Consider the following 18,908-nt stretch of genomic DNA (forward strand, 5'->3'; position numbering starts at 1 on the left):
ACATTATTTAGACAAACCTAAAAAATCAGGGTCGAGGTGTGTTCATGTCCACTGTTCGAAAATTTACATCTCCCACTGACGACGTTTCGCAAGCTCGCCATTTTTTTTTTTTTTTTTTTTAAAAATCTGTATTATATCAAGGACAACTTGATACTACAAGTACATGAACAGCGTCGAGAACAGCGTGGTTGGCTATCAAAGCTCGTGTTTGTAGTGGATATCATGGGCAGGGATGGCACGATAGCCGCCTGGGAAGAATCAAGTCGAACTGTGACAAGAATCACGCTGCCGTTGTAATTGTATTCGACCACTCGGCTCATTCTTAGCTGTGGACTTGAGCCCTGCGGCCTATCACAAGGTTTCTGGCTGATTGGAACAAAGGACCTCTGATTCAGATACCTTCAGAGGTTACCGGCAGGTGAAACGGACACTTCGGCCCCATACAACGCTACGCGTCGTATCCGACAGGATGATCGCGGGCGCTGTAAATCACCAGCACTTCCTGGTTTGCGAGCGGATGTGAAAGTCGACTCATCTCCTGGGTAGTACGAAATCTTGGCTACTTGCATCAATCTGCCCTTTCCATGTTGGTATTCAATTTGCATGACTGTTCTCCGGCGCACTGATACTTCTTCAGACTAGGTAGCCTCAATTGCGGCTTCGTGTGTGTGCTGCTCGTGGATCACCCGGCACAGTGGTGGCGAATCGGCGACAGCGCGACAGCTCGTACCTACCCATCGCGGATGTGACTCGTACGATCTTGAATCGGGGAGCAGTCACTTTGGTGTGTAAAGGAAAGAATAAAAATTCAGCGCAATTCAGCGCAATTCATGAGTCGTGTACATCGTATGAGTGTCGTTACAATAATCGGTCCCCCCCCTCAAAGAACGACCCACAGGCCCAACAGAGCCACTACCAATGCTGCAGTCTGGTGCGATCTCATCAAGCCAGCGGCCGCCCCCTCGAATTGTCCCGCACTGACCTGGTCTTCATACTGATCTTGTACGTTTCCGCGCGGCCAGTACTCGCACACAAGATACCACCCATTCCAATCGCCGCCGCGACACAGTTTCCTCGCGCAACCAACGTCTGTAGTGTTCTTCCAGACCAGCTGCGTAAAGTGGCCCGTTTCTTGGTCGAATCCCTGGTCGTCAAAGTCGTACTCGTCGCGCTCGTCGCCCCACGCCTCGACGGCTGCCGACGCGTTGGCGTGACCGATGGCCAGGTTCTCGCCGTAAGGCGTGTCCGAGTGCTCGAAGTCGGGACACTCGTCATCGTCATCGCCGTCGCTATCGAGGTACTCCTCGGCATACTCAGCAAGCGTGTTGTTCCAGACGAGGTCCTCGGCGTCGTGCTCGGAGCGGTAAACATTGTGTGTGTCCAGTACCGCCGAGGTAAACGTGTCGTCCGATCGCCATTCCGGCTCATTGGACGGAAGGACAGGTGCTAATGTCGTCGTCTGAGCGAGCACTGTGGTTGCTGCGCCTAGAAGGGCAAGCTTGATGATGTTTGCGGACAGCATCCTGGTTTTCTGTGATTTCCGGCTGGAGCACTAATTGTCAGTGATAGCGGTGATGGAGTGATTGGGTATCAACCCAAAGGGCATTCACGAGAGTCCAGCGTCCGATCAACGGCATATATAATTATCACCTTTCAAAGGAAGCCCAGCCTTGGAATGGATAGGCATGACCTTGATTCCCATTCTACGATCATTCCCCCCCCCCGCCTCACCAGGCTGGCCAGCGGTTGATGACGCAGTCGGCGGTGATGGGGAGCGCTGGAATCCAATGAGATCAGGGCTCGGCACCCCGAACCAAGCTTCCAAGCAGACCCCCCTGTCACTCAGTCTCCGGGTCACCAACGGTGGCTGGCCAAGGCGAGCGTCGTCATGAGTACTGCCGCATTGGACAACGTGCCGTTGGGCCCCTAAACCCGACCCCGAAATTTGGGCAATGTGCTTGTTTTGGCTCGTTTGAGGCCCTTCACACGTGGCGGTCCATGTATTGCTGGACGACCGATAGGAGGAAACGATGTGGCAGTGCTGAAGAGTACGTGACACAAAAAAAGGCATTGACCAAGAATCGCGCGGCAGCCATTTCACCAGCGTTGAAGCTCATCTGCCATCCATGCTATTCGTGATGATCACGAAGATGGTAGTGGCGTGATTTCACGGTCACTGCACGATGCAAGGAAAGGACAGGCCAAAGGCGTCATGCCGTGGATGCCAGCGATTTCACGATTTGAATCTATCTGGAAAGTACAAAGTGATTGATGCCGTGCATGTGTAGATCATCCTTTGAACCCTCCGCCAGATAAAATATTCCTCGCAGCCTCGGCGACAGCACGCATGGCAATCGAGTAGAGGCTAGGTCCAACGCTGATCCTCGCAACCCCCATCTCCCCGAGTTGCCTCGTCGTCAGGGAATCGTCCTTTTCGCCAAGCTTCACAGAAACCCGACCGCCGAGCTCCCTCACGAGCACCTCCACCTCGGACGTTCGTAGCCCTCGACCACCACCACCCCAGAAGAACACCGTCGTGGCACCAGCCTCTAGGTACGCGCGTCCCCGCTTGATGCCCTCCTCCAGAACAGCCTTGTCATTGGCCTCGCAGTAAGGCTCAAGCCGGAACACATCGCAACGGGCATTCAGCACGAAGCCTTCGCACCCCGCCGCGGCTGCGGCCGTCAGCGCCGCCTTGAGCCGGTCCACCTGCTCCTCCACCTCGTACAGCGACCCCTCGACCCCGCCACCAAAACCCCGCTCGGGGATGCTGTCTTCGATGTTGGCGCCGACAGCGCCGAGCTCGACGACCTTCGTCACGGCCTCCTCGATGCGCGCCCCGTAGCCGTCCTGAATGTCGACGGTCAATGGGAGCCCCGAGGCCTGGACGTGGGGCGCGAGCCGGCCGATTGCGGCCATGTTTTGCTCGAATGTGAGGTCTTCGTCCTTGATGCCCTGTGACTCGGCAACGGCCCAGGAAGCCGTGGCTATGGCTTTGACAGGGTCCGAGACCGTGTCGCTGCCATTGAGTGAGAGGACCGCCTTCAGAGAAGCGTAATCCCAGATGTTGGGAAGGATGAGAGGCGACGAGGGCTTGTGCAGCGCCTTCAGTGCCGCTGCGAGTTGCTTTGAGGTTGTCATAACGTCTTTATTAATCTGTAGGCAATCCTGAGTTGGATGAGCGTTGAGAAATTTGAAACTAAGCTGGTACTAAATGGATTATATTTGCCGGGTGCTCGTTGGTCTGAACCAGCTTGAGCCGACGCCAGGCGCGTGAAGCATCGCCAGATGACTCCCACGCCCTCCGATGTCGCTACGAATGACATCGCCAAGTCGTTTCGCGAAGCACAATACTTGGGTGGAGGCAGCACTGGTAAAATAGAAGCTGACAATGCCGTATTGGGCGACGAACTTGTCAGCATGATCTCTTGAGTCCTTGAGGCTGAGTTGACCGAGTCAAGAAGTTACCAGAGAGTACCCAAATGGGATGAGAGCATACATAGCTGGGTCATGCCGCACCAACGCAACTGGTCTTGAAAGCACCATCACACCATCACTAGATATAATCAGCACTGGCCGCTTTCCATCGTCGTGCCAATCGCTCGGAGAGAGATTTTCTCCTGTCCTTTGGCTTTCTACATAAATATTTGTTCTTTCTTCCTCAGACTTTGTACGGCGGAATCAAATTCACATTGACGAGGCCTTCGCTCGAACATGGATCATCGAATGGGCAATACTAGTTGCAGCAAACCTGATGCCAGTTCACAACCCTGTCAAGCCACAAAATTTCGCATAGATTGCAAATGCATTGGTCATCGCATCAGGTCTCATTCAATTCTGATCGGGAAACTGATCTGCCTATCTAAGCGTACTTCTTGACCATCTTGAGGATCGCCTCCTCGGTTTCGCGAGGGCTTGTCGCGTTGAGGTAGTGGCCTGCACCTTCAACAAAGGTTAAAGTTGCCTCGGGCGACGAGGTGAACAGCTTGATGTGCTCCGTAGGCACAACGCCGCCAAACACGGGGTCCTCGGGTCCCTGCAAGACAATGTGAGCGCGATGGTTTAGGTTTTCCGGGGTTGGCCCAAACTTACATGAAGCCAGTACACGGGGCACTTGATGTCCCGCAGCCGCAGCAAAAGGCCGTCGCGCTCGAGCAGGCACAGCAGTGCCATGCGGAGCTTCCTGCGGCCCTCGTCACCAGAGTAGACGGCCTTGAGCGTCGCATCCCAGAATGACAGCGTCTCGGGTCCTACAGTTCCCGAGAACCCCAGGCTGGCGACCATGCCGCGCCAGATTTCGTCGACTACAAAGTCGGGTGTCGGGACGGGGCTGTTCCAGCTCTCAAAGAAGGGCGCGAGCTGCGTCTTGGGGTCCCAGCAGCCCTTCTCGCGGGAGGCGGCGGACTCGTAGTCCATTGAAGTGCCGAGAGGCAGCAGGCCGATGATCTGCAATTCGGTCAGAGTGACGATCCTGACGAGGGTTCACTGGGGGAGGGGTTTGTAAATACCCTTTCAGGGGCCAGCAGCGCCATCCGAGCGACCATCCAGCCGCCTTGGCTCGTGCCTAACGCGAAAGCCTTGGGCACCTTGAGGGCGTCCATGACTTGCAGAGCCATGGTGGCTGTGTCCCAATAGGTGAATTGGTCTGAGACAGAGCTTGTGGCGCCATGGCCCAGGGGCTCAATCGCCAAAAGATTGACAGCGTCTGTAAGCGTCTTGCTGTTGAACTGAGCCTCGTACAGCGAAGAAGTTGTGCACATCGAATTGATGAGAACAAGGGTGGGCTTGCTCGAATCTATGGCGTCCCCGGAAAGCCGATATCCGGCAGTGATGCCACCGAGGTGGGGGACATGAATAGTTGTCTGGGCAGCCATATTGAAAACTGATACTGGGTAGCAGCAGTGACGGGGTAGGTGGTCGATCAAAGGTAATGCAGCTGGACACTGATTCGAAGGGAAAAGAACGAGGCCGTGCTGAAGAAAAGAGCTCTCGTGTTAGTTATTATGCAGCGTCACTAGACTGCAGGAGCTGCTTCTCTGGCGTCCCCAGGGACAACCTCCCTATATGCTCATTGTCGCGAGAGGCGTTGTGACCGGCAGCCTAACTTTAGGCCTGGAATCATTCCGCGGTCACCATGACCCTGCTACGTGTGCTTCGGTGTGGAGAATCTGGAACCGCAGGTTTTGGCGCCCTCGCGAAGAGGGGCTTCCACCTGTCAGGCTGTGCGGATCAACACTCAAAAAGGTCTTAGAGCCGTCGTGATGGAGTCGAGCTACTGGTTTCGTCTAGCGCAAGGGGGCGGCCCGCGTTAGACAACGCCTCTCAACGCCTCTTTTTAGTCGAGCCACTATCAGATTGGGGACGAAGCCGCGGGTGCCGGGGAGACGAAGTCGTTACAGGGGAGGAGAGGGGAGGCCAGGGTCGATTGGGGTGTCGATGGTGGAGATTTGGGTTTTGTTGGTGACCAAAGCTGATTGCTGCAATAGGCGGGCTGCATTGCAGTAAAAACGCCTTGTTCAGATCGATGAGCCAGCCGATATCTGAGAACCGGTTCTTTGGGTGAACGGGTTGATTTTTGGAAAGGAGAAAGCGGCGCTGTGATGGGAAAAATCCTCAGCGTAACATCAGGGCCCCAAGAGAAAATCTTCTCACGCACGCGATGATACCGTACTTGCGGTCCATCGCCTGTCCATCAGCAGATAAGGTGGATGCTACTCCGCAGTCCTCGTTGATCAATCGCCTTTTCAGGCACCGCGAAACTTCACTGCCGGCTGGGAACCCTTTAGAGCCCCCCATCCCTGTCGTGTTCGAGCCACCCTCTGCCATCAGCGTCAGGGGGGTGACGGGACGGTGGGTGGGAGCGTAAAGCAGGAGCATGCATTCGTGAAGAATATATGTCTGAAAAGCTCCGAGAACCGCAAATATTAGACCTGATTTCTGCATCTTTGTTTGTTTCTTTCCCAACTTCTTCTTCGCTTCAAGCATTCCGCAGGTCGACATGTCATCGAAGTCTCAGCTTCCGGGCCTGCCGGGTTATAACCCCAACAATCTCCAGCCATGGATGATCCAAGTTGTTGTTTCCATGACCGTGCTGGCCCTTGCCTCTGTCGTATTGCGGCTCGTCAGTCGGCGATTCAAGGGTCAAGAGCTGTGGTGGGATGATTGGATGATCATTTTCTCGATGGTATGTTAGACTTGAAACTTCAACGTACAACCAACCCATGGTTTCCCAGCAACTTTTGTCCCTGAGTTCTGACATGTCACTGCGAACAGGGCTGGAACCTTGCCGTTGTTGGATTCATTTTTGCCATGCACTCTTGCGGTATGGGCATCCACGCCGACCTCGTGGACCTCGAGGATATTGTCATGATGGCCAAATGGCTTGTCGTAGCTGAAGTTCTCTACGCCTGGAACCTCGGCTGGACCAAGCTGAGTCTATTGCTGATGTACTACCGCATCTTCCGCGTTCCCTACTTCAAGAGGATGGCATGGGGAGTCGGCGCGTTTGTCATGGCGTGGGTAGTCTGCATCACTTTCCTCTTCATCTTCATCTGCGTCCCGGTCGAGAAGCTCTGGTACCCGCATCTTCCCGGACGATGCATCAACCAGGTCGGCACATGGATCGCCAACGCGGCTTCGACCATCTTCACCGATCTTGTCATCCTTCTCATGCCGATTCCGCCCATCTGGAAACTCCAACTGAAGCAGATCGAAAAGATTGGTCTCACTTTCGCATTCAGCTTGGGATTCTTGTGCGTTTCTCTCCCAGTATAGATCGATATTTTGGCAACTGACAACGTCTAGTGTTGTATTCGCGTCTGCATACCGCACCAGTGTGCTTTTCACCTACTCCGCCACCGACCCAACCTACACACTGGCTCCAACGGTCGGCTGGACAGCAATCGAAATGTCGGCGGGTATCGTTTCCGCTTGCCTCCCTACCCTTCGACCGGTCATGATGTTTTTTGCACGATCCTTGGGCATCAAGGGCAGCCTCAGCGACGCTTTCTCGAGGGGCGCGTCGTCCATGGGTCTGCGCTCCAAGAAGACTGGAAACTTCAGCGAGCGCCTCTCGTCCCGTGAGGACTTTGCGAACAAGTCCGCCGCCACCTCGGAACGATCAAACAAAGACGAACATTCCCGACGGGCCTCCGACGACAATGAGTCCCGATTTACGAGCGAGGAGTTGGGCGCGACCATGGTGTCACCTAGTGATGCCGCCCTGAGGCCTGATGTCAAGGGGTACGGTTTCACCGTCACAAGCACACCCAAGGCAGATCGCTGTGACGATGACGCCGACGACATCCCACTTCACAGCATCCGTGTCGATACAAAGTTCAAGAGATCGACCACTCAAGCTTAGGAGATATATGGGACGCCAGCTTGCTTACGGTTTAAGGGCTTTTATCTGTACATGGACGTATACGAAACGGAAAAGCGAACGGATTCTGGCATTTAGCGATCAATTGAGGACACACACAACTTCAGATCCGACGGTCTTTTGTCGGGAATCTGTGTAACACGCCAGAGTGCCCATGAAATTTGGCTTGAAACGTAAAGGCGTTACAATGAGCCGGGCTATTCTCCCTGCCAGTGACTTGAGACGCCCTGAGCATCGCTACCCAAGAGGATGTCTTTGGACAACTCTGATCATCAGCACTATGGCTGCAGATGTTCCTCCGCACAGTATAAAGCTAATGATAAGACGTAGCCCAACCTAATTTCTGGTGGACCAAGCGCCGGAGCATCTTGCCCTCGAATAAAATCTTGGATACATGACTTATTGCAGATTCTATCGCTCCTTTGCTCGCCTAATTTATTCACATGTCTCTGCGAGGACGCATTCTTACTCGAGGTCCCTGCTGCCGGAGGAAGAAGCCGTTCCGTACCCACCACTCGATCTCCGGCTTCATAATCTGAATCTCGTATGAGGCGAAGAGTGTAGCAACGACCTTGTATACTTCGACTAAGGCGAGGTGCCTCCCGATACATGCACGCGAGCCTGCGCTAAACGTGAAATCGGCATTTTCCATGCCCCGCAGTCTCTCAGCAAAACCCTCCTTCGTCTCATCAGCGCCTTCGTCTCGAAGCCACCTCTCAGGTCGGAACTCATCAGAGTCAACTCCCCAAGTCTGTTTGTTGCGACCTAGTACGAATGGGTTCATCCCAACGCTGATACCTGGCGGAACAGTCGACCCATCAGGCAGCACGAGTTGGCTGCCCTGGGCTTCTGCAGGGACATAACGCGGGAGAGTCATAGCCACCCCAGGATGCAGCCGCATTGCTTCGCGAATGATGGCTGCGAGGTACGGAAGCGACTTGACCTCGGAATATGGCGGTGGTACATTGTGCTGCTTTGAGAACTCCGTGGCCAGAATCTCGGCCTCTAATTTCGCCCGCACACCCGGCGTACGGAGTACGTAATAAAGCACCGCCTTGATGGTAATGGCGGTCGTATCAGCCCCAGCAAGCATGTTGATGGCAAGGTAGCTGACAATCTGCCTGCCGTCGACAACGTCAGGATTCTCAGACCTCGCCTGAATGAACTTGTCCAGAAAGTCAGGCTTGCTTTCATCGTGGGTGGCTTTGTCTCGACCCTGAAATCGATCTTTCACGTATTGCAGCGTCGGTCCCAGTAGCACTGTTGCACCGCCGATTGGTATGATAGGGTTCTTGTCGATCCAGCGATCAAGAATGGGCAACTGGCTAACGCTGGCAAGGTAGTCAGACCCCATCTCGGATAACCATAGATGCCCATCGAAGTCTTTGCCTGCTTCGAGGTATCCAAAGCGTTTGCTGAAAGTGATCTGGCCAATGACGTCCCATGCGTCTACACAGCCTGTCAGCTTGGAAAACCCGAGTAGAGAATGGTACAGTACTCAGTGACTTACACATCTTGATCCATTGACCCAAGTCGAATTCGGAACCAAATTCACAGCAATCGTGGACCCACTCGTGCATAAAACGCCCTTCAAGCTGACAGCACAGCAGTCGAATGGCTTCATCAAAGTGTGGCTCCAGCTGAAGCACACTTGTCATCGAATACTGCTTGGCGACAGGCTTCTTTTGCCTTGCATGTTCGGCCGGGTCGATGAGACTAAAGAGATTGGGTACAGGTTCTCTGTTGACGATGTTGCTCGCTGGGTTGTAAAATTCCGTTTTCAGCCACTTGTGGTCTGTAGTGTAGATGGTCTTGACCAAGCTGGGCACATCGAGGTCCAGATTATTGGGCCCTGTTCTGACCACAGGGCCATGCTTTCGATGCGTGCGCAGGTTTACTAGGTGGATATCGCCACGCAGTGTGTGGTAAACCCGCCAGAGATTGGTAAATTCTACATCGTCGTCAGCACGCATAGTACGCTCACGCTGCCGATATTTCGAGATCGAGCCGTGACGGCCCTACGCGCACTTACTGGCAAAGAAGGGCCCAGGGTATCGACGCAGGGGAGATTGCAAATAGGCAAGAAGGCACCATGCCACGTAGGCAGCAATGAAAAGTGCCAGCGCCGCACCCCAATCAATCGACATCTCGAAAAATAATTTCCTCAGTTCTGTCGGGATGACGCCTCACATTGAAGAATCTACCGCAAGCCTCGACGATGCCGTTGAGCACCAGTGCGTGATTTAATCATGGCATGGGCTAGAAGGGGGTGTTTTTGGCTAAATGCAAGCGGCAGGTCGCCCCTAATCCAACCTGTGTTGTTCGTTTGCCTTCCGCCGGCCGGCGGATCATTTGAGTTTTCCAGGGTACTGCGGACCAGTCCCGCGAGACAGGGGCTGCTCGAGATGCAGTGCTTGATCCCTGACAGGATGTAACCTATCGCGATTTACCCCAGAGTGCACTGAGGTTGGTGCTCGACTGTGCCGCAATGGGTGTACGCAAGGTTCGACGGAGAACCATGTGGAAATCTGGCTCCTACTGTATGCGCTTGGAAATGCATGTGCATGAAATTTGCCTGCTCGACAGCGGCACCTAGCGCACGCGGTCAACCCTTTTTTATGGCACTCCTCTCATTCTGGATAATGCATCGTTACCCATTGTCAAAATGGATGTCACACCCGTCGCGAGCGTCGGTGGCCAAGGCCTGGCTAGCTATTGACCCTGTCCTGGTCTCTAACAGGCAGTGCTGCGATATTTGTCTTTATTCGACTGTACACTCGGCTTGTGGCGGCGAAACCATGTATGTAGGACGACATAATCAATAATAGACCTCTTATAACCATTCTAAAGCAACTGGTATTAGGTCAAAGCTGTGTCGAAAGCTCACCCATCACGCCACTGATGCCAAGCGGGTAAGCTGGGTAAATCCGCCGCTTGACGATCGCACGACGGCTGGGCGGTTATTGTGAGACTTGATAAGTAGGTGGTGTCAGGGTGACTACGACTGCTAAAATTTTACCTTGACGTACTTGGCTTGTGTCTCCTGACCTGCATAGCCTACCGGATTAGACTTATTTCTTGTTGTTGGCGTGCTAGTAACCCGCGATATAAGGTCCCTTTGGTGAACACTAGTTTAGGAAACTGGAAGGATATTGGACGTGATTCCAGGTTCGCATCATATTTACGTCTATCAGAGATTTGCCCTTGCTACCTTTCGGTATCGCGAAAGATGTATGGAGAAGAGATTCTAGCATTGTCGCGGAGTTCAAGGCCATCTTCTCACACGCAGCTCGTGCAGGCTATCAGAGGGAAGAAAATGCTGACTACCCCTACAAGTACCAAAAGCAGCGCAGGCCGGCGAATAAACAAGCATTCATAACTGTCCAAGTTACAAATCACCTCGTCAATGTCAATGAGGAACCCGAAGCTATTTAATCACCTTACTGCTCATTTCTGGATCCTACTCGAATGAGATCTGGCCCTACAGCAGCTAATTCAAGGACCGACCTTCTACTCTAGGATATTAACTCTACATACGCTAACCTTCCTATGCGTTCCATTACTACAAATGGTAGTCGACCTGCTCGATTCTGAAGCATCAAAGTTCTCTAATCTTGCAGTTTAGGCCTGGAAAGTCCCTCAAAAGACTCCTCTTCTACTATACTCTTCTTGCCGCTCTTCTTCTCCTTGCTTGGTGTTATACGTAGACACAAGGTCTTTGAGTGTGTTTGCTTCCCTCCCCCTCCCCCCCCCAAACGCGGCCATGCTCACGAGCAAATCCTTGGCGCTGTGGCGCGGCTTGACAAGGTATTCCGCTAGCCTGGCCTAATCATACAATATTGCGCGGGTAAAGACATGTTGCTATCTCTTGGCTTTATCATTCTTCTTTCCATTTCCGACATACACCCAACCCGCTGGTGATACCTCCCATGGCGCTACTAACCAGGAACTCCCAACTGCTTACCGGCTGTTCCACCCTGTGGATGAACAAAGTCTAACTCTTTCATCTTGCTAGCATCCATGGATACTTTTTCCCGGCCGGAACGCTTCTGCACAGGCCGTCTTTGTAGTTGGCTGAGAGACCGTTTATTGAGCTCTACCAATACAGCAACGGGCTCCCTGGTCGCATTAGGAAGACTTGAATTCGATAGTGAAATGCAGTATTCTTCGTCCCGTTGACATTTGTCGTGCAAATGATCGAATATCTTGACCAGCTCGCTTGAAGTCGACCTGACCAAGGTTTTGTCCCTCCGGAGAATGACCATCATCTGATCCTCGATGACCGTTACAACATCTCGGATGTATTGCGATGACCTGTCATCAGCCCTCAAAGCGTCGAAGCACTAAACGGGACACGTTTATATCAGAATGAGCTCAAAGGTTTGGCTCAGCGCATGGGGCGCAACATCCAAGATCCTATCAAAACTTTACTCACCTGCAGGACTTCTGCTTTGACGGACTGTCTGAAGCTGCCGCCTTCCAGCTCAACGAGGTCGTAGAACACATTTGTTCTACCCCCACCAATCATGAAAAATGTGGTTCTTTTGTGATCGAATTCATCTCGGAGCGTCATCCCACCTACTACTTGCGCCAGCATCTCGAAAATGAGGCATCCCATTGTCCAGACGTCGAAAAGCCTGTTGATGGAGCCGCCTTGAATGTCGCATTCTGGCGGACGATAACCGGGAATCTCTGGAACAACTTCCCCCGGCACATTAGACCGAGAGTCTTCCGAGTTCAGCGCGGAGACACCTAGATCGGAAATAACAAGATGCCACCCATAGCTTGTATGGGTACGATAACATAAGATGTTGTCGGGTTTGATATCGCCGTGACGGCCATACTTTCCAGGTGCAATCTTGCGTGGCTCGTGTATCTGAGCCATTGCTCCAACAAGTCCACATATCTGGCGAGAAAGCCACCGCACAGTCGTTGCGTCTTGCATATCTTTGGGATGTACTTCCTTGTCCCACAGACATTCCAAGTTATGTTCCGCGTATGGAAAAAGAAAGAAGTATTCGCCGTCCATCTCGTAGGTGGCAAGTAGGGTGACCAGGTGCGAATGGAGTCGGCCGTCAAAGAGGCGTAGCTGATCAGCCTCACGCTGCGCCTGACGAAACTTGTCTTCACGACCTCCCCTGAGCTTCTTCACTGCAACAAATTCTGCTTTCAAGTCCAGCTGAAGGTTAGTTAGTAAGGGTGTTAGATTTGTTCAAAGGTACTTCCCTTTTGAAGGAGCGGGTCGAAAGTGTGGCAACCAGGATGCAACATTCTCTTGAAAACGTCGCCGAATGCACCACCCCGAGTATCATCATCCGCAAGCCATTTGCTGACTGGCCCATCAGAAATCCAGGGAAGTATGTGTTTGGTCCCCAGTCTGCTGTGAGGTGCAGCCTCTGCTTCCCTGCGCCGAAATACATGAGGGCAGACACGCCATTGCCATCTGTCAAAGGCGTCTGAGTCTTTCCGTCTCCAAGAACTTCTAATGAAACATTCCAACGAGGCTTCTGTACTTTTCCTTTTCAAAGGCTTCTCGGCCTTATAGTCATAATAAAGAGGGAGGTCGGCGTCACAAACGCCGCTCCGCTTGTCGAAGATGACGTTTGCATCACTGAGCTTGTCGCACATAACGAGAAGAGCAAATAATTGAATATATGTGTGGCCCTTCTCAGGATCAGGGTAACATATCTGGCGAACAAGGGATTCTCTGTTCAACTTACTGTTCGGGCCTTCGGGTACAATCAGACTTCTCGAAACGACCTCCGGCGTCAGGCATCTCCGGAGTGTGGAGAGGGGCCAATATGACTGATCATCCTTCAGGCCTTCCACTTTGTGGTCGTGCAACAGTTCCCATAGATCGTCCGATGATAGGTCTTGGGGTGATGGTTTTATCATTGTGTGCTCTGCTTTGTTTGATGGTCAAATTCGAGCGACAGGAATCAACCCAGACTTATGATGGATTGTCAGGCAAATAGGTGCCCAATATATGCAAAGGCTGAAAATGCCAGGTTTGTCAGTCTCGGAGGCAGCCTGCTTGTTTTCCATGTATGCAGCAAAGTGGATTCGCTTGTAGAGCAAGTTGCATGAGGCTGCAGGCTGCAGGCTGTCAGCGCGCGGTCATCAAAGACCTTACTCAGCCTCTGCTTGACCGATGAACGAGGTTCCGTGGTGGAGTATTTGCAGCGCGGGTCTCAGGGATCAAGACACGCCATTGAACGGCGGTACGAATTGCAACCCTCTGACATAACATTGATCGCTCGTCCAAGAGCGATTCATTGAGACCACCATCGCTAGCAACGACAGATGTTCTTGGTACGATGTCTACGGGATGTCCAAAAATACCAGCTTCCGAGAGTAACGGCGGTAAAGCCAAAGGCCAGTACGAAATATATCCATATCATGCCCGACACCCTCGCTTTCCCTGCTCCGTCGCCCCAATCGAAAAAAGTCATTGAGAAGATGGTCTGAGGCGGTGGTGATTAGTTGTCAAGGCATCGTGCCATCTGGGCAACCACTTACAGCCAAAAAGGTACCTGGTAAGAAGATCATGGTGATGAGCGAAATAGAGCGCATATGCTTCGAATCGCGGGTCGTTGCAAGAGCGATCTCAACGTTGGTGTCCGAATATGACTGCAACAGATATGTCAGCCAGATATCATGCGTTTAATGGATGACGGCAATATACTGTCTTACCCATTGCGTCGCCATGGCCATACCATCTAACCTCATGGCCGAGTCACGGATCTTTTCGTCGTACTCCTCCACAATGGCCTCAAGTCGGTCACCTATACGAGTACTGCTTGCCTCAAGGGCTCGGCACTCCAAAGTTCCGTTGTGCTGGGTATCCTGGAGCCCATGCCCATTTTCTTTGGTGGTCACTGTCTGCGGCGCATCGATCATCGGCGCTGATTGCAGGAGTCTGGCATGTCTTGCCATGTGTTTGAGCTGGTTCTGCCAGTTTATGAGCACATTCCTCAGATGGGCGGCGTCTAACCACGCCTCTTTTCGATCGCGGCTACGCCTGTCTAACTCTTCTTGGCTTGCCTCGCCACGGGTTTCGATGCGTTCGCTGAGCTGATCAATATTCGTCTCCAGGCCATCAATGGAGTTCTCCACAAGCTTTATGTGCCTAGAACGCTCAATCTCAGCCATGATGCCAAAGGGAATCATTGGATGAGTGGCATCCGACCCAACCAGACTCAGCCGCTTGAGCACTTTATCTTCAATCGTTTCGGTACAGCCAAAGAGAATTCCAAACGTGAGTTGACGGCATGGAAAGTAAGTTGCTGTCATAGCGAGGTCTCCCTCCCATTCATTGGATGTTCGCGCATTGTAGACTATCCGAGGAGAACTGCAATCAGTCATGCTGTCTCAACATGATGACAAGTACCAGTGGACGTACCATATGAACGATAGGAACCACCTTCAGCTGACTGCATGGAAACATTATTTGCTGAAAATGCAGATACATCGGCCCTGCTGATGGTTCTCGTCAAAGTTCCGTGAGTGTGGAATCTTCTTATGATGGTCTCGAAAGTTTCGCGTGAAAACGGCAAGTCACGAATGCTTCGAGTTGCTCTTGAACCTGCGTCGTTTTGCCCTTCTGTCTCCCGAAGTACAACCTCGGACCTCTGCGTGTTTGATCGGCTTGGGTTGCACAGAGTTGAGTCATCTGCTATTGAGACTTTCTCGTTCATTTCTTTCTCATTACATAGCTCCGCGGACTCAACAGTCAGTTTCGGTCGATCGCATCGGCTGGTCAAACTTGAATTGGATCGTTAGGATGAATGTCAATTGACGAAGCTTTTCTCAAGATTTACTCACATAAGAATCAACCCTCCATCGACATTTCTATCGTCTATATCTGGTACCTCCTGTTCATGGCACTACGGTCAATAACGAGCAATGGTATGGATGTGTAGGAGCACTTGCATTGTCCAGCCACTTCTGCCAGTCTTTTTCCGAGCTCAACGACCGAGTAAGCAACTAAATAATTAATTTAAACTCCTGAAAGTAGGTACATGAGTTTATAATCATCGTCGTACTTACTTTGCCGGTGCTGGAGAGCTTGACGACTGTGCTGCTGCTCCAGTGGTATTCGAAACACCGCTCCAAGTCGCTGGCGCTTAAGCCAGAGAAGTCCCGTACCCAATCCATTTGTGCATGGCCCAGTGAGAGAATGATGGATACTGCGCAGCTACCGTGACTTGCTCACGGCCTATACTGGATGCTGAAAATATCTCTGAGGCATACCTCGCCAATTATGCTCATGTTGTGTTGTCCTTTGGAGAGGGGCTTCGGTGTCCGAATTCGTATTCACTCTGGCAAGAATGCACATGTGCAAGCCTGGTCAGCCCACGAGTTCGCCTATCAACTACGAGTGGCGGGAATTGAGTTAGGTCACCAATGCGAAAGATACTTCACCGTGCATGTATATTGCTACATGGTCACACCCTCTTGCTGAGATGTTGCCTCCATCCCATGCAGCCTACCGCCAATGGCGCGCGCTACCGCGTAGCCTGATATAGCTTCCAGCAGGCTGTGCCCAGATGCGGTAGAAACCTCTTGGTTTAAATACACTTCACTTTTCTTTGTACTCCATACGCTGTGATTAGGAGGACATCCTTCATCTCCCACCTTTCGTCCTACTTCTATCCTAGGAACACCATATCGCAGTGCATGATTGAGGGTGCCCGCATAGCACATCCCGCAATGGCCGTCGCGTACATCAGAGCCACATACCTGGAAAAGTCTAACATCGAGAGCTTCTTTTCTCGACTGTTCGGTGTCGGTGCTTTTACTGTAAAGGTAAGTCCACCCACACAGCCCTGAGGGATCACGATGCACAGCCCAAGCCCCCGCCCTGCCCCCAGCCCCGCCTCACTCCAGCAGTTTCATCCCTGTGGTCATATTAACGGACTTCCAATGACACAGCGTAAACGCGGCAGGTGGGAGTATCAAATCCCGAGGCGGCTCGACGCGGTACGCACCTCCCCCTCGGTCTCCTGCTGCTGACCTGAGCTGCTCACTTGTCTGCAGGTACAGCAATCGCAGCTTATGTCGCTGGCGGCAATCGAACATTACGAGCAGATCTAGAAGGTTTTGAAAGACGATGGCCTGTGTGCTCGTTGTCTCTGTTCATTTGCAAGCTGTGCTAAATTGACTGCTTGGGACACTGCTGAACAATATCTTTATCATTCTTCTTGGCTGTTAGTGGATTCCTGTCACACGCAATCTCTCGTGCCATAAGTCAACCCCTGCCCCCAATCTTTCCTTCTTCCCCGAAGCCATGAAAAACAAAGGACCTAGAGCACAGCAACAGGAACCTTCATCTTTGCCGATAAACACCAAGAAAACAAGTGATCCCAAAGGCCGAATTCTAGAGGTGATGGGTGTCCATACTGCCGTCTTCTATCCCTCAGCTAATGATCGGGTTATGCCCTTCGCAACTCTTCATCTGCGTCAGAATTACAATATCTGTCTTCATGTGCGGTAACTGCAAACTCACGATCTCAAGCGGTGATGCGGCTCTGATGTTGTACTTGTCGTGGCGAACCTCAACGGCGAATCCCCCAGGCCCAAGCTTGTTCCTGAGTGCTCGGAACAAGCGATCTGGACTGGTAGCCCGCGTCGACAAGGTCCCTTGGACTGGCATGCTGTCAATTCGGTTCCTGCAGTATGTTGATATTTCCTGAGACATGGCCGTAGACGTTGTTCGCTTGGGCGGTTTCGTACCGAGGGTGAGGACGCTTGGGCGTTGTATGTGGTTGTCTGATCAGGAGCCGTCCTTCTCGTGCGTGAGGGATAACCGACAGGGTATTTTCACGATTTAAGTTCTTCTGTCTCCCTCTTGATGAATTCAGATAAGGCAATTTTTCTCTTCCCAACACAGCGTCATGCTGCCCCATAAAGCTGCAAATGTAGTGGCTTCGGGGATCAGGCTGCAGGGTCCCGTGGAAGCAGACATGGGGCAAAGCCGGTTACAGCCCCAAGAGTGCAGCTCCTCGGCGTCTAGCACATGCTTCCCGACCACGGAGACAAGTGGCAATCCTTTAGCAAAGTGTAAAAAGTCCGTGGCAGTGCTGATTGAGGATCGGTGTGCAGGCAATGAAAGCCAATCAACGTATGAGACAACCAACCAACACCAGTTGGAGCCTCCAATCAAAGGGCCACGAATTTACTACTCCACTCGCATCTTGGTTTGGTGATATTGCTTTGCGAGGCTGCTGACGACATGTCACTCGTGATATGGGGTGCTGATTGCAGCCTGAAGTAGGCGCCAAGGCGGTTCCGTGAGTAAGACACAGCTTCGATTTCGGTGTCATCAGGTAGCCACGGGGGCAATTATCTCGGCCTTAGTATTCGAAAATGGGTGAAGCAAGGTCTGGCCCCCATTAGCTGACAGGCCCCCCAGGTTGGCCATGGGGGCCGCTTCTCGTGGGCGTTTGTGCCAGCGCCATCAGCGACTTCGTCCACTTCGGCGACAGCCTAAAACAAATCCCACCACCACCCAGCACACGCCATTTCATGCTGTAACGATCTCAGCTGACCCATTCAGCCTGCTGCTGCCCTCTTTCGCCGACTCGACCACGCCTTTCCTTTCGTCTTGAGCACTGCCCCAGGCGGCCTGGTCAACAAATTGATGCTTGGAAAGGCTGTGATGAAACTAATTTTACAATACTCGATGCGGGCAGCCCTCCTCCTGCAACCACACCAAAATGCAGGACATTGCGGGGAGTTATGCCACTACCTATTTGGAGCTCGGTAGCGCATGGCATGTCTAGCCTTTGCTGCCAAGCGGCAGTCTCAACTCGATAAAAGACATCTATCAGCTCCGTCGCCATAACGAGTGTAATTTAGGTGATTTGCTTCACGGGCCCGATAACTCCAACAAGCACCACGCAAACAAAGGCCCGTAGACTTCGCTTCAATGGTAAATATTCAATCCCGAAGGTGTCAATCCACGCCTCAGCTGTTTCCCGGGGCTTTATACCAGGCAGAGGCTAATGAGGATTTTGTCTGCAGAGTTCTTCATTCCAGCGACAGAACTTGCCCTCTGTTCTTGTTTGGAGGGCTGAAAATGTCGGGTTGAAGGACATAGACCGTGCTCCAAACGCAAAAGACGTCGGGGTTGCGCGCAGCGATATCACCTCTAACCTATCGGAGGTCGTCGACAACGGCGAAGAGGCTCAGCTCAAATATTCAGTAACAAAAGCTAGTGCGGCCCGCAAAGGAGGTTCTTCTTCGATCGACCCTCTGAAGGGTATTGACCCTAGGACCGACAACGCGCCTAATGTCTACGGCGACTTCAGCTCTCTCGACATCTCCGACTGCAACTCAGAGGGTCGTATTTCCTCTCCAGATGGAGATTGGGATGATCAGATCCTACGCGCACAGCATCTGGAAGGTTTTGCGGAATTTTTGCCCTACGATGAGCTGGGGGCATTGATGGTGAAGAAGCGGGTAAAGAAATACCTCGAAAGCTGCAAGATTCCCTCCAGATACCCTGAGAGCAACCTGCAAGAAA

The 18,908-nt window shown here is 52.4% G+C and overlaps 7 protein-coding genes across 7 annotated transcripts; 2 read left to right on the top strand and 5 right to left on the bottom strand.

Moving 5' to 3' along the window:
- Positions 1–880: 880 nt before the first annotated feature.
- D7B24_006747 (uncharacterized protein) lies at positions 881–1,522 on the bottom strand (the record flags this gene model as incomplete). Its single annotated transcript, XM_028640871.1, has 1 exon — positions 881–1,522. The coding sequence occupies one exon, from the start codon at positions 1,520–1,522 to the stop codon at positions 881–883; it is 642 nt and encodes a 213-aa protein (XP_028498837.1).
- A 767-nt stretch (positions 1,523–2,289) lies between these two features.
- On the bottom strand, positions 2,290–3,141 carry D7B24_006748 (uncharacterized protein; the record flags this gene model as incomplete). The annotated part of the gene is made up of 1 exon (XM_028640872.1): positions 2,290–3,141. The coding sequence occupies one exon, from the start codon at positions 3,139–3,141 to the stop codon at positions 2,290–2,292; it is 852 nt and encodes a 283-aa protein (XP_028498838.1).
- A 721-nt stretch (positions 3,142–3,862) lies between these two features.
- D7B24_006749 (uncharacterized protein) lies at positions 3,863–4,874 on the bottom strand (the record flags this gene model as incomplete). The annotated part of the gene is made up of 3 exons (XM_028640873.1): positions 3,863–4,036; positions 4,093–4,446; positions 4,509–4,874. 3 exons carry the CDS (start codon positions 4,872–4,874, stop codon positions 3,863–3,865), a joined length of 894 nt encoding a protein of 297 aa, XP_028498839.1.
- A 1,124-nt stretch (positions 4,875–5,998) lies between these two features.
- On the top strand, positions 5,999–7,363 carry D7B24_006750 (uncharacterized protein; the record flags this gene model as incomplete). Its single annotated transcript, XM_028640874.1, has 3 exons — positions 5,999–6,184; positions 6,274–6,752; positions 6,805–7,363. The coding sequence occupies 3 exons, from the start codon at positions 5,999–6,001 to the stop codon at positions 7,361–7,363; spliced, it is 1,224 nt and encodes a 407-aa protein (XP_028498840.1).
- A 429-nt stretch (positions 7,364–7,792) lies between these two features.
- Positions 7,793–9,901, bottom strand: D7B24_006751 (uncharacterized protein; the record flags this gene model as incomplete). The annotated part of the gene is made up of 4 exons (XM_028640875.1): positions 7,793–7,798; positions 7,851–8,830; positions 8,892–9,332; positions 9,832–9,901. The coding sequence occupies 4 exons, from the start codon at positions 9,899–9,901 to the stop codon at positions 7,793–7,795; spliced, it is 1,497 nt and encodes a 498-aa protein (XP_028498841.1).
- Positions 9,902–13,671: 3,770 nt separating this feature from the next.
- D7B24_006752 (uncharacterized protein) lies at positions 13,672–15,538 on the bottom strand (the record flags this gene model as incomplete). Its single annotated transcript, XM_028640876.1, has 5 exons — positions 13,672–13,845; positions 13,901–14,011; positions 14,075–14,718; positions 14,784–14,814; positions 15,431–15,538. 5 exons carry the CDS (start codon positions 15,536–15,538, stop codon positions 13,672–13,674), a joined length of 1,068 nt encoding a protein of 355 aa, XP_028498842.1.
- Positions 15,539–16,093: 555 nt separating this feature from the next.
- On the top strand, positions 16,094–16,477 carry D7B24_006753 (uncharacterized protein; the record flags this gene model as incomplete). Its single annotated transcript, XM_028640877.1, has 3 exons — positions 16,094–16,189; positions 16,316–16,363; positions 16,421–16,477. The coding sequence occupies 3 exons, from the start codon at positions 16,094–16,096 to the stop codon at positions 16,475–16,477; spliced, it is 201 nt and encodes a 66-aa protein (XP_028498843.1).
- Positions 16,478–18,908: the final 2,431 nt, after the last annotated feature.

This window comes from Verticillium nonalfalfae, assembly GCF_003724135.2.
Source record: "Verticillium nonalfalfae strain VnAa140/NRRL 66861 chromosome Unknown scaffold_5, whole genome shotgun sequence".
In the NCBI taxonomy this organism is placed as follows: domain Eukaryota; kingdom Fungi; phylum Ascomycota; class Sordariomycetes; order Glomerellales; family Plectosphaerellaceae; genus Verticillium; species Verticillium nonalfalfae.